The sequence below is a fragment of the Ipomoea nil genome, unplaced genomic scaffold (genome assembly GCF_001879475.1).
Source record: "Ipomoea nil cultivar Tokyo-kokei standard unplaced genomic scaffold, Asagao_1.1 scaffold3321, whole genome shotgun sequence".
NCBI lineage: Eukaryota > Viridiplantae > Streptophyta > Magnoliopsida > Solanales > Convolvulaceae > Ipomoea > Ipomoea nil.
The window spans coordinates 1,754,766-1,770,395 of record NW_017619749.1 but is presented as its reverse complement, the minus strand read 5'-3'; the positions used below and the strand labels follow the sequence as shown (position 1 = coordinate 1,770,395).

Here is a 15,630-nt window from a genome sequence, read left to right as displayed (position 1 = left end):
TCACGGGGTTCCTTAAACAATTCATGACCCCACCCCTGGAAGTAATGCTTATCTCCAACAAATACCTCATCCCTTTCATTCTATATTTTTCATTAATAAAGCTTAATATAAATTATTTATAATGAGTTGATCGTTGAATTGAGGCAATTTATATCCTACACCACGGCGCGCGTTGCACTATGCGCCCAGATGCAAAACGACGTCGTTTTAATTATTTTTTTTTTTGAAATTTCCCGCCCCAGTGAATGACAGTAGTTTTTTTTATAAAAAAAAAAAAAAAAAAAAAAAAACCCGCTGTTCAAGGATGTACATAATGTTATACTAGAATACACATAATGTTATACATGAATGTACATAATTATATAACAAAATATACATACTCTTTTTAAAAGATAATACACATAATCTAACATAATACATAATAAACATAAACTTTTAACATAATACACATCAACTCTTAACATAATACACACAAATTTTCTGATTCGGATGTACATAATTGTATAAAAAGAATGTACATAATTGTATAAAAAATACACATAACTGTATGAACCAATACACATAACGTTGTGAACAAATACACATAACGTTGTGAACAAATACACATAATCTTAGCAACTTCCTACCGCGCCTTCCAACACTACACCAAAACAACGTCGTTTTGGGAGGCGCGCGGCGCACAGTGCTATGTGCGCCGTGGTGTAGGATATAACGATTGTTGAATTGATGGGAAGAGATGAAATATGCAATGGGCTAAACCGACATAAGCTAATATGGGCCCCGTGGTGTAGGATATAACGATTGTTGAATTGATGGGAAGAGATGAAATATGCAATGGGCTAAACCGACATAAGCTAATATGGGCCCGTCCAACATGTTATTATGTCTAGATTAACACGACATAGTCTCATATTTGACATCACTAGATTTGGTGCATGGCAAGTCTCTATCTATTTCCCTAGTCGTATTATCTATTTAACAATATGATAATATGATAATGGATATAGAAGATGTTATGCCTTAATCATTGAATTTGTTGGATAGAACTTCCAATAGTTATGCCATGGTGAATCCAAGTCCTAAACGACGATGCTATTAGTGACATCGTTTTCGCAGCCAACTCAGTGTGAATATTCAGTTCTGTAATTGTAAATATAGAGTTATTTAATTGTGAATATAGAGTCATGAAATTGTAAATATATAATTATGTAATTGTGAATATAGAGTTTTGTAATTGTGAATATAGAATTCTGTAATTATGAATATTGAGTTTTGCAATATTGTATATTGAGATCTAAAATTGTAAATATAGAGTTCTAAAATTATGAATATAGAGTTCAAAAATTGTAAATATATAGTTCAAACATTGTGAATATAGAGTTCTGCAATTGTAAATATTGAGTTCTGTAAATTTGTATATTGAGATATAAAATTGTAAATATTCAATTCTAAAATTGTGAATATAAGTTTCTAAAATTGTGAATATAAAATTCAAAAATTATGAATATAACCTGGGTCAACTTTCCACAGCATAATTTGACTAGAACTCCTGCATAAGCTCCCGCTATCAATTTCCAGTCGTTATATCGTGGACCGCGGTGCATAATTGATTATGCACCGCGCATCAAAACGGCGACGTTTCTTTAAGTAAAGAAACGGTCCGCTGTTAGTGTTAATGGAGTGACACTACAGTGTATCTAAACCGACACTGCCTCACATTTTTTGTTATATTATCAAATGAAACTGCAGTATATATAAAATGAAACTGAATAACATTTCACATATTTGAGTATATATTGTACAATGAAACTGTAATTATATCGAAATGATCATGTAAATGTGTTTTAATGAAACTATAGTGTACATAAAATAAATTAAATAACATTTTCACATATTTGAGTGTACAAATATTGAATGAAACTGTAGTTATATCGAAATGAAATTGTAATTGTGTTGAACTGAAATTGCAGTGTATACAAAATGAAACTGAAGAACAAAGTTTTTTTTTTTTTTTTTTTTTTCGGAACGGCGCAAAACGAATTCCGTTTCTTTTCATTAAATAAAACGACGTCGTTTTGATGCACGGTACATAATCGATTATGCACCGCACTGCACAATATAATTTGCCATCAATTTCAATTTGGGCTAAACTTCATTAAAGCTCTACCTTTAAATAACTTGCAGGCCCAATAAGGAAGCTCTTTTAATGACTTTGATCCACTAATGGGATATTACATTGGCCCATAATTTTCATCCTACCCAACTCACCAGAGTAAATTCTTTTTTATCCTTAAAGTTTTGACTTATTTTGAGTTTGGCCCCTAGATAATTTAGTAGTCTTAGACTCTATCAAAATAAGATTTACTTTTCCTTCATTAATATAAATAGATGAAATCTAATCCTATAAACCCAAGCTTTTCAATTTTCGCTATCTACAAACTTTTTTCCTCCATCTACACCAGATAATTTTCATCAATTTCTATCAAATTTTACGGTACGTTTCAATCTTTTTCAATAAATAATCATATAATTTTTTTATCTCTTTATTATTTTCATACATATTTATATATAAAAAATCATAACAAAAAATTTATTATTTACTGTTGTTCACAACAAAATTTTTGAAAGTAATATTATTTACGGTTATTCATCATCTTTAAAAGTCAAGAAATTTATTACAAAAACTATTTATTCTTACGGTTGTTTACTCAAGACGGTGCACAAATTTTTAAAAGTCAATATGGTGTACAAATTACCGTAGAAGTAATTTATTATTTACGGTTGTTTACTCAAGAAATATTTATATATGTTATATTTAGTGAAAATTGATTATCTTTCTTTATGAATAATATACTCTATTTTTGTGATAATTAATTTTTATTTTTATTTTTTAGCAATGTATTAATTTATTTATGATTTATAAAAATATATTTTTTAAGAAAATTATAAATAATAATGTATTAATAGAAGTTATGGAATGTTTGTAGGGGTGTATTCAATTTAGAGTTTTAATGATTTCTGTAAACTTTTTAGAATTAATTTCACTTTTGGTCCCACAACTTTAGAGAATTTATCACTTTTGGTGCACAACTTTAAAAGTTTTCAATTTTGGTGCCTAACTTTGTTGTTTTTATCAATTTTGGTCCTTTCAACCAAATTGACGACGAAATATTGCCGGATTTTATATTTTTAGGGGTAAAATCGTCATCCCAAGGAAACATCTTCAATATCTAAACAAAATCACTCTAAAATCATATCTATAGGACTATAGGTGTTTGATCGATGAGAATAATTGGGAAGACGGACAGAAACTAGACACAGATCTATGAGATTTATAGCATCGACGATTGCCAAACTTTTATATTTCTCTTAACATGATTTTTCTTTTGTTTAGATATTGAATATCTTTTCTTGGGATGACGATTTTGCCCCTAAAATGTAAAATTCAGCAATATTTCGCAATCAATTTGGTCGAAAGGACCAAAATTGATAAAAATAACAAAGTTAGACACCAAAATTGAAAAAATTTAAAGTTGTGCACCAAAAATGATAGAACCTCTAAAGTCGTGGGACCAAAAGTGAAATTAGTTCAAACTTTTTAATATGAAAAAGTTTTTAAAAGTCTATCAATGCTTGTTCTATGAATTTGTATAGACTCGTACAAAGTTAATGAAAGTTTAAAAGATTGTAGCAAAGTCTACAAAAATTCTACAAAAATTATTTAAAATCCATCACTTTAAAAATATTTGAAAGTCTTTAAAAGTTTTGATTGGATACACTTATACACCCCTCTTAGTTCAATCATTAACATTTAAATTTGATACGGGTAGACTACCACCAAAATGATATTGGTTGTAATTTTTTCTTATCTCTTTATTTTTTACATTTAAATAGCATTTGAACTGAATCGAGAGTTTTTAAACATTTTTTTATATAAATATTTTGGCTAAAAATAGAATTTTGTCGACTATTACCCTTCATATTGTAATTATAAAAAGATGCGAGGACGATGATGCAAATAATACAGGAGAATCTTCTTCTCGCGAACCGCATCGAGGTGGTTCCAGTAGGCAGTAGTTCTGTAGCGGAGCATGGAGCGCCACTTCCAACAAAATTCACCTCAACCACACCAGCGGTCCATGCCCTTCAGGTAAACAAGTTGCAGCCACAAATTAAACTCTTCCAATTTCTCAAAAATCCAATCTTTTTCCAGTTCTTGATTATCATTTTCTTCTTCGCATTTCTCACAGAGATATGCATAACAGTATGAACGGTCAAATTTCACCGCCGGTCGTTTATTTCGACGGCTCAAACCTCCCCGATCGGTCTCAGCATCCTCCTTACGTCCCTCCGTGTACGATATGTATATATATTTGTTCACATTTCAGCTAATTAGGCTTTAATTCGATTTTCATTCTTGAAAGTTGGGATTTTTTTTTGGGTGGCAGTTCAAGTGGTTGGGTTAGTGCCTGTTCCAGTGGAGGAAGCTACGCTCGATTTGCAGTGGAATTATGGGTTGGAACCGAAGAAGAGACCCGAGGAGCAGGATTTTCTGGAGAACAATTCTCAGATATCTTCAGTGGACTTCTTGCAGCGGCGGTCAGTGTCCACTGGGCTCGGCTTGTCTCTCGACAATGGCCGACTGGCATCATCTGGGGACTCATCTTTTCTCGGTCTGTCAGGGGATGACATTGAACGGAAGTTACAGAGCCTTGATGCTGAAATTGATAGATACGTTAAGGTCCAGGTCTGTTTCAATTCATCTGAATTTTTTTTTTTTTTTTTTTGAAAGTTACATGCTTTTTGTTTAATAATGTGTACATTTGCTGCTTGCTTGAGCTATTTCTTGTTTTTATTGGTTTCTCTTTTGTGTGTAAGTTGACTCTTTGCGATTATGGTTGTTGCAAATGACTTGGGATTTTCTGAAAGCTAGGGTTTTGGTTTCCAGTTTACCTTGTTAAGAATGCTATCCTTTTCCTGTATAAGCAGCTGATACTTCCGTTAAGAAAACGCTATTTACTTCAGTCAATTCATACAAGTATCGTGGATATTATGCTTTACATTTGCAGCATAGTTATGGCTAGGTGAATGGAAGTTGACCTTGAAGCTGCAGTTTTTAATATAATTATTAAGTACCACATTGTGTTTGTATCTTATGGTTGATTCATTTGAGTGTTCTATAATGTGGTCACATGTTGTTGACTTATTGCTACATTTTAAGTTCTAGAGATCACTATAGCTATTTTGTTTATATCCTAACATTCCAATATGGGGATATACTTGCAAGGTCAAATTTTGCATCTTCATTGATGGGTTATGATCGAAATTGAGAATCTTATTTTCTAGGCAAAGCTAAATACAGCCGATAGAAGTACTGAGTACCTACTACTTAGTGAATGCATTTTCTGTAACCTTAGACTTTGTGTTCTGTTAATGATGGGATTTGTTATTCATTACTTTCTTATTTTTTTGTGATATGGAAGGGTGATCAATTAAGGCAGGCTATCTTAGAGAAGGTGCAGGCAAGTCAACTCCAGACTATCTCCTATCTTGAAGAAAAGATCATTCAAAAGCTAAACGAGAAAGAGGCAGAGGCTGAATACATCAACAAAAAAAATTTGGAGCTTGAAATGCAAATGGACAAACTATCTATGGAGGCTGATGCTTGGCAACAGCGAGCCAAATACAATGAAAACCTGATTCACACTCTCAAGTTCAATTTACAGCAGGTTTATGCTCAAAATATAGATAGTAAAGAAGGATGTGGTGATAGTGAGGTGGATGATACAGCATCCTTTTGTAATGGGCGTGCCATTGATTTTCACCTGCTTTCCCAGGATAAAAATGGAATGAAGAAGTTGATGACTTGTAAATTTTGTAGAGTCAATGAAGTATGCATGCTACTTTTTCCCTGTAAGCATCTCTGCCTGTGTAAAGAATGTGAAAGTAAGCTTAGACTTTGTCCTGTGTGTCAGTCCAGTAAATACCTAGGTATGGAAGTTTATATGTAATAAAATATTATGAATCAGTCCGATAGTCGACATTACCTCGGGTGACTGTATTTTTCCATTCTGCTTTCTTTGTTGACTTGTTACTTTTTTTCAGCACCTCTATGTATTAGTTCAGTGATATATCTGTTTTACCATTCATTTAGTTAGCTTTCTAGATGTATATATGTTTTTGTTGTAGTAAAATCCTTTTGCTTATCCTTGAATGCTATACAACTAGTAAAACTATTAACTAGAGCTTTTGAACTTCCAGCATAGTTTCATTCCAGTGAACTGCTTGTCTTCAAAAGAAGTACTGCAGTAGGTGTTGATGCCATATGTAATGCCTTCTGGAGTAGTTTTCACAAAAAACCCGACATTCTTTTATTCTTGTTTACTTGAAAGCCAAGGAAAGCTATGATAAATTTGTTTTGTGTGTCAGGTTAAGAGTTTAAGAAGCTTATTATTGTTTATATCTGCTATCAGAAGTCTTGGTGGTTATTAGGTGAGGAAGTGATGGTGAAGCTTCATAAATCGTCGGTGAATAGGAAATAATCCATTGATCCTTGAAGATTGCAATTTTTTGTTCAGACTATGATATGGCTATCTTAAACTTTAGGGTAATTTTCAGTCACAAGCTTCTTGGTTCTTGGTCATTTTGGGTGAATGGATATATGTCTCAGATAGTCAGATCATGATTCTTGGTATTGAATGCCTTTCTTGTTATTACTGCCATTGACCTGGTAAAAAATATTGAGCTAGAGAAATGGATGAATGTATTAGTTACTAAAATGCACAGTAATTTTATTAGTATCCTTGATATCTGAAGGTTTTTTTTTATCGCCACTTGGCAATGACATTGTAATTTACATGTCCAGTGAAATGGATGAAGGTCTATTCTGCAAGCTGGTTGAATCAGGTATTGGTTTTCACTGATTTCTATAAGCACATTCTGTAGATTGAGTTAGCTAAAGTTTTGTTTTTTGTTGCATTTTCGAGTGCAATTTTTACTCGTCTATTTTATGGAATATTCGTGTATATTGATTCCTTTACCCGTTGTTGGACTGTTAAAATCAACTGAGGGTGTCTTTAGGTTGAAAAGCAGTTGTTTTATTATTACGTTAGAATATTCATGCTTAGTGATTCCTTTAGCTGGAGTGCTGGAATGCTAAAATCAAGAAATAAACTATTCGAGAATGTTTTTAAGATTGAAATTTGAAATGTATGCATGGTGGTAATGGTCATGCGTAACAGAGTAACAGACACGAACTATTGGTAGAGCTGACTGTAATTATCTTTTGTGGTTGTGGCTACTAAATGGTCTTTTGTCTCATCATGCTTTTCCTGCTGGGGATTGTCAAAGATGGATGTTTTATAATACATAGAATCGAAGATAGATATGCAGATACTAAAGGGGGGGTGAGCAAAATCATCTCTTTATTCATCTTAGGGTGGAATTCTGTCAGCAAATCATTCCCTTAGAAGTGCTATTTCTACAGATAAAGGGGACCCCTTTTGCTTTTGATTTAACTGCAGAAAAAAGTTCACTGATTTCTCCATGACTTAAAGACGTATTAGTTATTGTTTAAAGATCTTGAAAGCTATTCTAAACTTTCATGCACCGCATTTGCCATGGTGAAAAGTAGAGGGTAGGAGCTAAATGCAGGAAAGAAAAAAAAAAAAGTGAATCCTATTATCTTTATCATCATTTTTGTTCTCACTGTGCATTTAATCTTTTGAGCTTTCTTTTCTCGCTTTATTTTTTGGAAAAAATAGGGGCATGGTTTTAGTCTTTTAGACGACTTTTGCTACTCATACCATAATTTTACTGTCAGTTATGTCTTAGTTTGAGTGGGTGCCTCCACTCTCCATGTCATTTGGATCTGCTAGAAGCAAAAGGGAAGGATCCAATGCCATCATGCTGGAAGAAATGACTTTGTCAGCTGATGATTTTAGATTATCTTGGTAGGTCCATGAATCTTATTACCGTAAACTTTCCACAATCCAAATTTCTTGCTTACAAAACATCTAATCAAGATTCATTTACATATTATGCAGCAGGCACATGCTAGAGAGCATGTTAAACACCATCAGCTATTCAGCCGAGCTAGAGAACTGGAAATCTGGTGAGTTAACGATCTTGTGTTTTGGTTATATCATATATGGATGGTAAACAAGTATGTGAGTGGTAGTTTTTGGGGGAGAAAGAAACAGGGTGCAAGGAAGAAAGAGGCATGGTTTTTCTTTAAAGGGATGAATTGTGATAAACTTTTTCCTAATCATGCCTTAGAAAGTGATGACAAAGAGGAAAGTGAATATGCTTCCTCCATGATTATCACTACTACTGCCTACAATGCAGAATAATTGTTATTCCAATAATCATTCACACCCCACTTCCACCTCCCCAGACCCACTGAACGCATATCCCAACTGATCTCTGTCCCGTAATCGCTTTTTCTCTTTACCTGCTAGAGGATTCTACCATGGCCATCTTGTGCAGGACACGATAAAACCGGGAGGGATGACACAGGAGAGAAGTTTTAAGTTTTAACCTCGATCTCCTGACACCAGATAAGAAGCAGGCCTGTGAATCTGTGATTTTTCTCCCCATAGTGAAAATGGAGGAATATAATGTGGTTTTTATTTTGAAAAATTTGAGCACTATTACATACATGGTCCTTCAATCATGATATAAAGCCTCTTACCATAAAGCTGTTTTTCCTCTTCTTTTATAGGTTCACTTGGTTTTTGCTTTTGTGGGGTCTCTGCCCTTCTAAACTTCCACTTTGTATATCTTTTTGGCCTGAGAAAGATGTGGATGTTGTTGTACAAATGTGGATTTTGTTCTGGAACCCAAATATGCATTTTAAACTCTGATACTTCTGCCAAAGTTGCTTTCTTTTGTAATCCCTCCTCTGTAGCTCCATAAAAGTCCCACACACATTATGTGTAGAATACTGCAACTTTATCACCCCAACAAACAGCAACTACACCATACATCTTTAACTTTAGACTACACCTAATTATTAACATCGTTATCGTATAGATATATACTTCTAGACTTGATTACAAGGTATTTGACATCTTTAACTTTAGACTACACCTAATTATTAACATCGTTATCGTATAGATATATACTTCTAGACTTGATTACAAGGTATTTGACTTGTTATTCAAGTGGTAGATTGTGATTTATGATTAAAGATGCATGATTGAGACCTGGCAGTTGCAGTGTTAGAGTTGCATCTAATGCAGTGGACTAGTGGGCCTCTTAGGTTTAAATTCTAAATCTGAGGGTCCCTCATCACCCTGCGCCCTGTGTTGAATGAGAGGAGATAAATCGCGAGATATGTTTCAATGGCACAAGGTCTAAGTGTGTTTTTTTTTTCTTTTTACGTTAGGATCTCATCATCCTCCTATTGGGGAATCGAATCTGGGTATTTGCTAGGACATTACTCTCAAACTCAACCTTTCAACCACTCAGTGGGGGCTCTAGTGGGGGTTTTTTATGGACATCAATCGCTAGTTTTCCACTATCTTGTTGGGTCAGATTGTGGGTAAGGACGCATGATTGAGATTTAGACTTGCAAACGCAGTGTAAGAGTTACACCTAATGTGGTGGACTAGTGGGCTTCTTGTGCACACTAAGGCCTCCATTATCCTGTCTGGTCAAAATGTGGGGGCTTTTAGGGTTTTCGCATTTTCTGGAAAAGTATTATACGTAGAAAGGAATAGAGAAAGAGGAAAACGTGGGATGCATGGAGGTGTCGCTTTTACAAAAGTAAACAACTTCTACGTCTTTGTCGTCCTCATACATCAAACTCAGGATCTAATTTACGTTAGATTATATATCCATGTATGGTCCACTCGGTCTTCCGCATGTATACGTACGCAACACATGCATAAAGTATATACGTACGCATATACATACACACAGTAGCAGTGTTCTTTGTCTCTCTCTATCTCTAGAGGAAAACATTGTCGAAAAGTAATGCATGCTGTCTAGCTTTCAAGAAGCTGGACCCGCTGCCAGCCATGGCGGCAGGCAAATTTAGCTGATGAGAGCGCGTTGAGATAATCTCTCATCTTTAGCTTTCAATTCATAGTTCACCACAGCTTCTTCTCCTGCTCTTTTGGCTTTATTATTATTATTATTTTTTTAAATTTATTCTTCTTTTCTGAGCTTCACTGTTCTGCGAGGGCTTTCGGCCGGCTAGCTTTACGGTGATTTGACAACCGTGAAATTTTTGTTCAGGTCAATTAACCATTTCCTGCCCATATTTACCCATCTTCGGAGATTTCAAGGGAATATATAAAGCCACAGTATTTGCATTTTGGCAGCCTTGTATGGATAAAGACCACTGTAACTTTTTTTTTTTTTTTTTTTTTTTTTTTTTTTTTTTACCAGCCTCGAATTCACCTAATGGTACCACATACTCGTTGACCAACTACCAGAGTTTAAACAATATTATAGTGCATAAAATTCTTATTCTCAAAATTAAATGCTTATTATTACTATACTAAATATTATAGTTATTGCCAATGACATTGTAGTTTAGTGACATGAAGTGACTCTCCTCAGAGATGGAGTCAAAGAGGGGCAGGGGCAGCTGCCCCCCTCACCCCACCCCCATCCCATATATAATATTTGTATAATATATATGTATATATAGTACATGTTTTAGTATTAGTATAAAAAAAATTATTAAAAATTAATGAGAAATGAGTTAGATTAGTTGGTAGAGCACATGTTTGGTAATATAGTAAAGGTCAAGGGTCTGAATCCTATGTGTAATTTATAATGTGTTTTCTATTCAAATTAATTATGTTTCATATTTTGTTATGAATATTTTTATAAAGTTTCAATGTGTTTTATTTTTCGCTCATATCCAACAATATTTACAATTATGTTTCTTAAGTAATTTTTTTTTAATTATCTCTTTTGTTTTAATGTTTCGCTTTTACTGAAAAAAATTTCTAAATCCGTCCCTACTGCTTCGCCCCCACCCCTCCCCCCAAACAGAATTTCTGGCTCCGTCCTTGACTCTCCCAAATAGGAGGTCATCCGTCCCTGACTCTCCCAAATAGGAGGTCATGAGTTTGAGCCTTAGTGAGGGCTGTATAAGTATATATGAACAGATACTACTACATAGAATATTTGGGAATAATAATAAGAGTAGAAATTGAGATGGAGAAAGATGAAAGGTGAAATGATTAAAAACTTATTAACCTAGGTGGTTACCTCCCATCATCAAACACGAAAATAGAAAATAATAAGGAAAATGATTTAGTGATGATGCAGCAATATTATGAGCTCTTTCTCCAAAACCGATATACATGTACTGTGCAGGTATGATCATGATCATGATACATGGGATCGGACGGCTGATAAAATTAGTGATGAGATATTGATTACCCCAATCAGGAGACGGATAGAACGAACTGCAATTCTATTCATAAAACGACTATGATAAGATGGATGCGCATTATTATCTGTCGACAAAATATTCCTGGATATATCGCTTTAAACATGCTTTCAAAGTTAATGGAGGTGATGAGTTGGAGCATGTTTCCTTCTTTCCTCTGCATGAAATGATGGTAAAGACGATGGAGGGTCCCTTGTTTTTGTCTTCACATTCGAATCCCTTCCTTGGATTAAGGCCGGATCCCACTCCAATTAATTCAAATATGTTTAACACCTTCTCAGTAGATCAAGCCACAATGTTTTTCTAATGTAGTTTACCTCTGATCTCTTTTGTGACTTGTGGGCTATTATATAAAAGTGGAGTTTACCAGATGCATACCATTAAGTAATGGTGACGGGTTCTTCTTGTCATCCAAAATAACGTGTTTAATATTTAACCTAGTAGTTTGGGTAGTTGGTAATAAATCGACTGCTAATACAACCACGAGGTCAACTGAAACCAGGTTAGTTTTCTCATAGTTTATCTCTCATGTCTGCCTTGCAATTTATTATACAAGAGCGGGGTTTACCCTGTGCATACCTCAAGTAATGGTTGCAGTATTTCGTGTCTTCCAAAAAAATGTGTTTAATACTTACTCTAATAGTTTGGGTAATTGGTAATAAGTGGCCTGGCATGAACTACTAATACAAGTGCAAGAGTCAACGGAATTTATATTAATCTTACAATTATGAGGATATCAATGCCTATTTCCTACACAACTCTACATATATATTATACATGTTTGATGATGTGTTGGATGGTTGGAACATGTTTGCTTCTAGACCATGCTTCATGTATTCATTGTTGCACTCAACCTTGATATAGTGTAGTTGGTTGGCTAATACTATCACGTGTTTGGAAATTTGGGAATAAAATTAGAACTATCTCAATCTAAATTTTTTATATAGATGTCAACTCTACAAGAAGTCGTGAAGCAGTCTACTTCCTCACTTTGACTCGAGTGCGACCTATCATACTATAGGTTCTTCCACTTATTATATATATATATATATATATATATATATATATATATATATATATATATAATCGTTTTTTGGGATAAAATCTCATCTTCAACTCTAGTGTTTATTATATTACCAGACTTGTACCGTCCTGGTTACAAAATATAAAAAATGAAAGCAAATACCATATTCTATTACTATATACTCATAGTTAGACTCAAAAATAGGTCAGTGGTCTCTCCCTCTATCCATTTGAGTTAGCTAGAGGTCATTAGGTAGATTTGAAAGTGAGTTAGATATAGAATTTGAATCAATATATAATATAATATTCATGGAAAGTATATGTATGTAAGCTATTTTGAAATATATGTATGTATGTATCCTTTATGAGAGCTTTCTAACCACACAGCTTTAGTTTTTAACGTTATTGAGGCAGATCAGAATATAAAAAGAAGGGAAGAGAAGAGAATTGAAGAAAGAAATTAAAGAAAAAAATAAAGGCAATGATAATGCATGTGCATGTGATCCAACAGCCTTTATGTTCCCACTCTCATCTTCAATCCATTTCTCATCATCTCCCAACTCATAGCTAACCAAATATTCAAACACATTCTATACCTTACCTTCAACCCCCAACAACCCTCTCCCAGTCTCAAGCCCCTCAAAATTAAAAGTTCCAAAAAAAAAAAAAAAAAAAAAAAAAAGAGCTTTGTAGCTGCATGTCTCTTTTTTGACAAATCCACTTTTTCGTTTAATCATGTTTAGGTCATATGTAAATGTGATGCTATGTCCTATGGGCCCCACCTCAGAGGAATTTTTGGGTCCAATCTCTCATCAAACCGGTCAAATCATCTTTTGGTGCAATAGTATATAGTGTTTCTTTATTAATTGCATCTTCATTATGTAACTTAATTAAGTACACTAATAATTTTTAATTTTAAGGTAAATATTGTTAAATACTCCATTTAGCTTGGACATGAGAGTTTTCGTTGGTTGAGATTGATTTTGAAGTGGTTATTAAGTGGCTAAAAGGAGGTATTACCTATGTTGTACCTCGAAGTACTATAAATATAGTTGTAAAATGCAAATATAGGAGGGGTTGCAAAATATCAGGATTTACAAATTGTGCACATACAGTTAATTTCCTTGTCACTAGAAGCATTCAACATATATGATTAGAGAAATCGACACAGTGGATTATTGAGAGTCACCGGAACATCTAAAAACCTCAAATTATGTATGTGTATGTTGTATAAAAATGGTGTGACAAATGGTCCATTAAGCATATATGTAATCGTGTTATAAAAAACACATACATCAATGCATGCATGCATGTCTCATGTCTATTCTTAAGTGTTGGGAGGTCAAAGCGGGGGCATGGAGGTTAAATTTTGTCAAAAGCTTCTCCACGAAAGAAAGAAAGAAGAAAGTAGATATAGGGAAGAAACCACGAACAAAAAGGAGGGAATTGAAAAGAAAAGTGAGGAAGGGAGAGAAGAAAAACATAAAAACATACGTATATGGAGGGGAAAGACAAGTGTTGGGATCTCTACTTTTAATGCAAGTCATTCTAAAGTATGTTAAAATGGGGTTTCTTTAAAGATGGAAAAGAAATTTTAAAGAATAAAGTATGGTATGCCATGCACGTCGACCCATTTAATTAACATCATTTAATGGTATTAAGCATGCCCGGAAAACTGCTTTTGCATCATATCGGACCTATATATACTGCTAAAGTGTGGACAGGATTTTGGGCGTAGATGAATTATATTGAAGCTGCTTTTTAGCGTTTCTTAAAGCCGCTTTTAGTCAATTTGCATGGAGACGACGATCAAAGCCGAACCCTTTTATTTATTTTATTTTATTCTGATCCCCCCTACCATTTTGTGGATGCTTTTCTGTTTAATCAATCAAATTAAATTAGTATCTCACTTTTTTTTTTTTATTTACAAAAACGTCCACAGTCAATATTAGAAGCTGTGTTCTATGTAAAGCCGGTCTTATAACCCTAATTTTCAAATGATCAATGAAGTAAAATAGTTTAGATTGTTCATAGTTGAACAGAAGGTTAATATACAACCAATTGTCCGATCAATTCAATTCAACCGAATAGAGTTACCCCAAGTATGTCACTTCTTTTAGTAACATATACTTTTACTATGAAGTGGTCAGCGACGGATTCAGAAAAAATGTGAAATTCTCCCAAAGACGTGCAGTGCATTGGAAATTTTCAAACTACAAATAAAACATAAATTTGGCATTTACCCATTTTAACAACATATATTTAATTATAATGTTGGGAACATTCGTCAATTCGTGTTACGACATTTATAATATATGATTATATTGAATTCTGGAGAGAGAAAAAGAAAAGTGTATACACCTTTTGCTTGGGCCTGAACCAACGCGTATTGTAATTCCATTATCATGTCCATAATGGTCTTCAGATTTTCAAGATTCTTTAATTTATGAACAGATTAGACATCTTCGATCTTACTGGAACTATTGATGTATGTGTGATATGATGTGTGTATACATACATACATACATACATATATACATGCATACATACATACATACATGTGTGTATGTATGCATATTTATAGTTTTTGGAGGGGAGATTTTGATTTTTTGTTTTTAACTGTATTGAAAGTTGAAGAATCAAAATAAAAGTGGGAAAACAGTGGCAGATAAAGAGTCAAAACTGGGGGAAAAGTAGGAAATGTTAGAGTGAATAGAGGAAAGAAAGGGTATAGTACATGATGAATAGAATTATATTGTACATAAGGAAATGCATGCATTAATTAATATAGCAGCGGAGGTATAGTACCAGCTGCCCAGAAATGGGGGCAACACTCCAGAGTGGACGGAAAGATTAATGCCATACCAACATTTATATATATATATAGTATATATAGTACGCTACTGCATGCATACCTTTGTAGAGGCTGGGAATGGAAGAGGATAAAGCTAGCATACATTAATGAAGCAGTTGGACTGTTTTAATATAAATAATTTATTTAATAAAAAAATAAAGAGATCAGAGAGAGATAGAAAGAGAGAGAGAGAGAGATGACCCTTCAGCTTCTCCTTCTTCTGGTGTTTCTGTGTATTTATTTCAGTTCGCCACTTCCTCGTGGGTTCCATACTTCCATTCCATATATACATGCATATCATCACTATATTCATGCTTTGATTTTATGGGTTATGAACTCC

General features: G+C 33.9%; 2 protein-coding genes across 2 annotated transcripts; both read left to right on the top strand.

Moving 5' to 3' along the window:
• The first annotated feature begins 4,031 nt into the window (after positions 1-4,031).
• Positions 4,032-6,149, top strand: LOC109170015 (probable BOI-related E3 ubiquitin-protein ligase 2). Its single transcript, XM_019318934.1, has 4 exons — positions 4,032-4,150; positions 4,251-4,354; positions 4,449-4,747; positions 5,484-6,149. Exons 1-4 carry the CDS (start codon positions 4,092-4,094, stop codon positions 6,009-6,011), a joined length of 990 nt encoding a protein of 329 aa, XP_019174479.1. The 5' UTR covers positions 4,032-4,091; the 3' UTR covers positions 6,012-6,149.
• A 1,376-nt stretch (positions 6,150-7,525) lies between these two features.
• Positions 7,526-9,012, top strand: LOC109170018. Its single transcript, XM_019318937.1, has 3 exons — positions 7,526-7,952; positions 8,046-8,113; positions 8,723-9,012. The coding sequence occupies exons 1-3, from the start codon at positions 7,858-7,860 to the stop codon at positions 8,914-8,916; spliced, it is 357 nt and encodes a 118-aa protein (XP_019174482.1). The 5' UTR covers positions 7,526-7,857; the 3' UTR covers positions 8,917-9,012.
• The last annotated feature ends 6,618 nt before the right edge of the window (positions 9,013-15,630 follow it).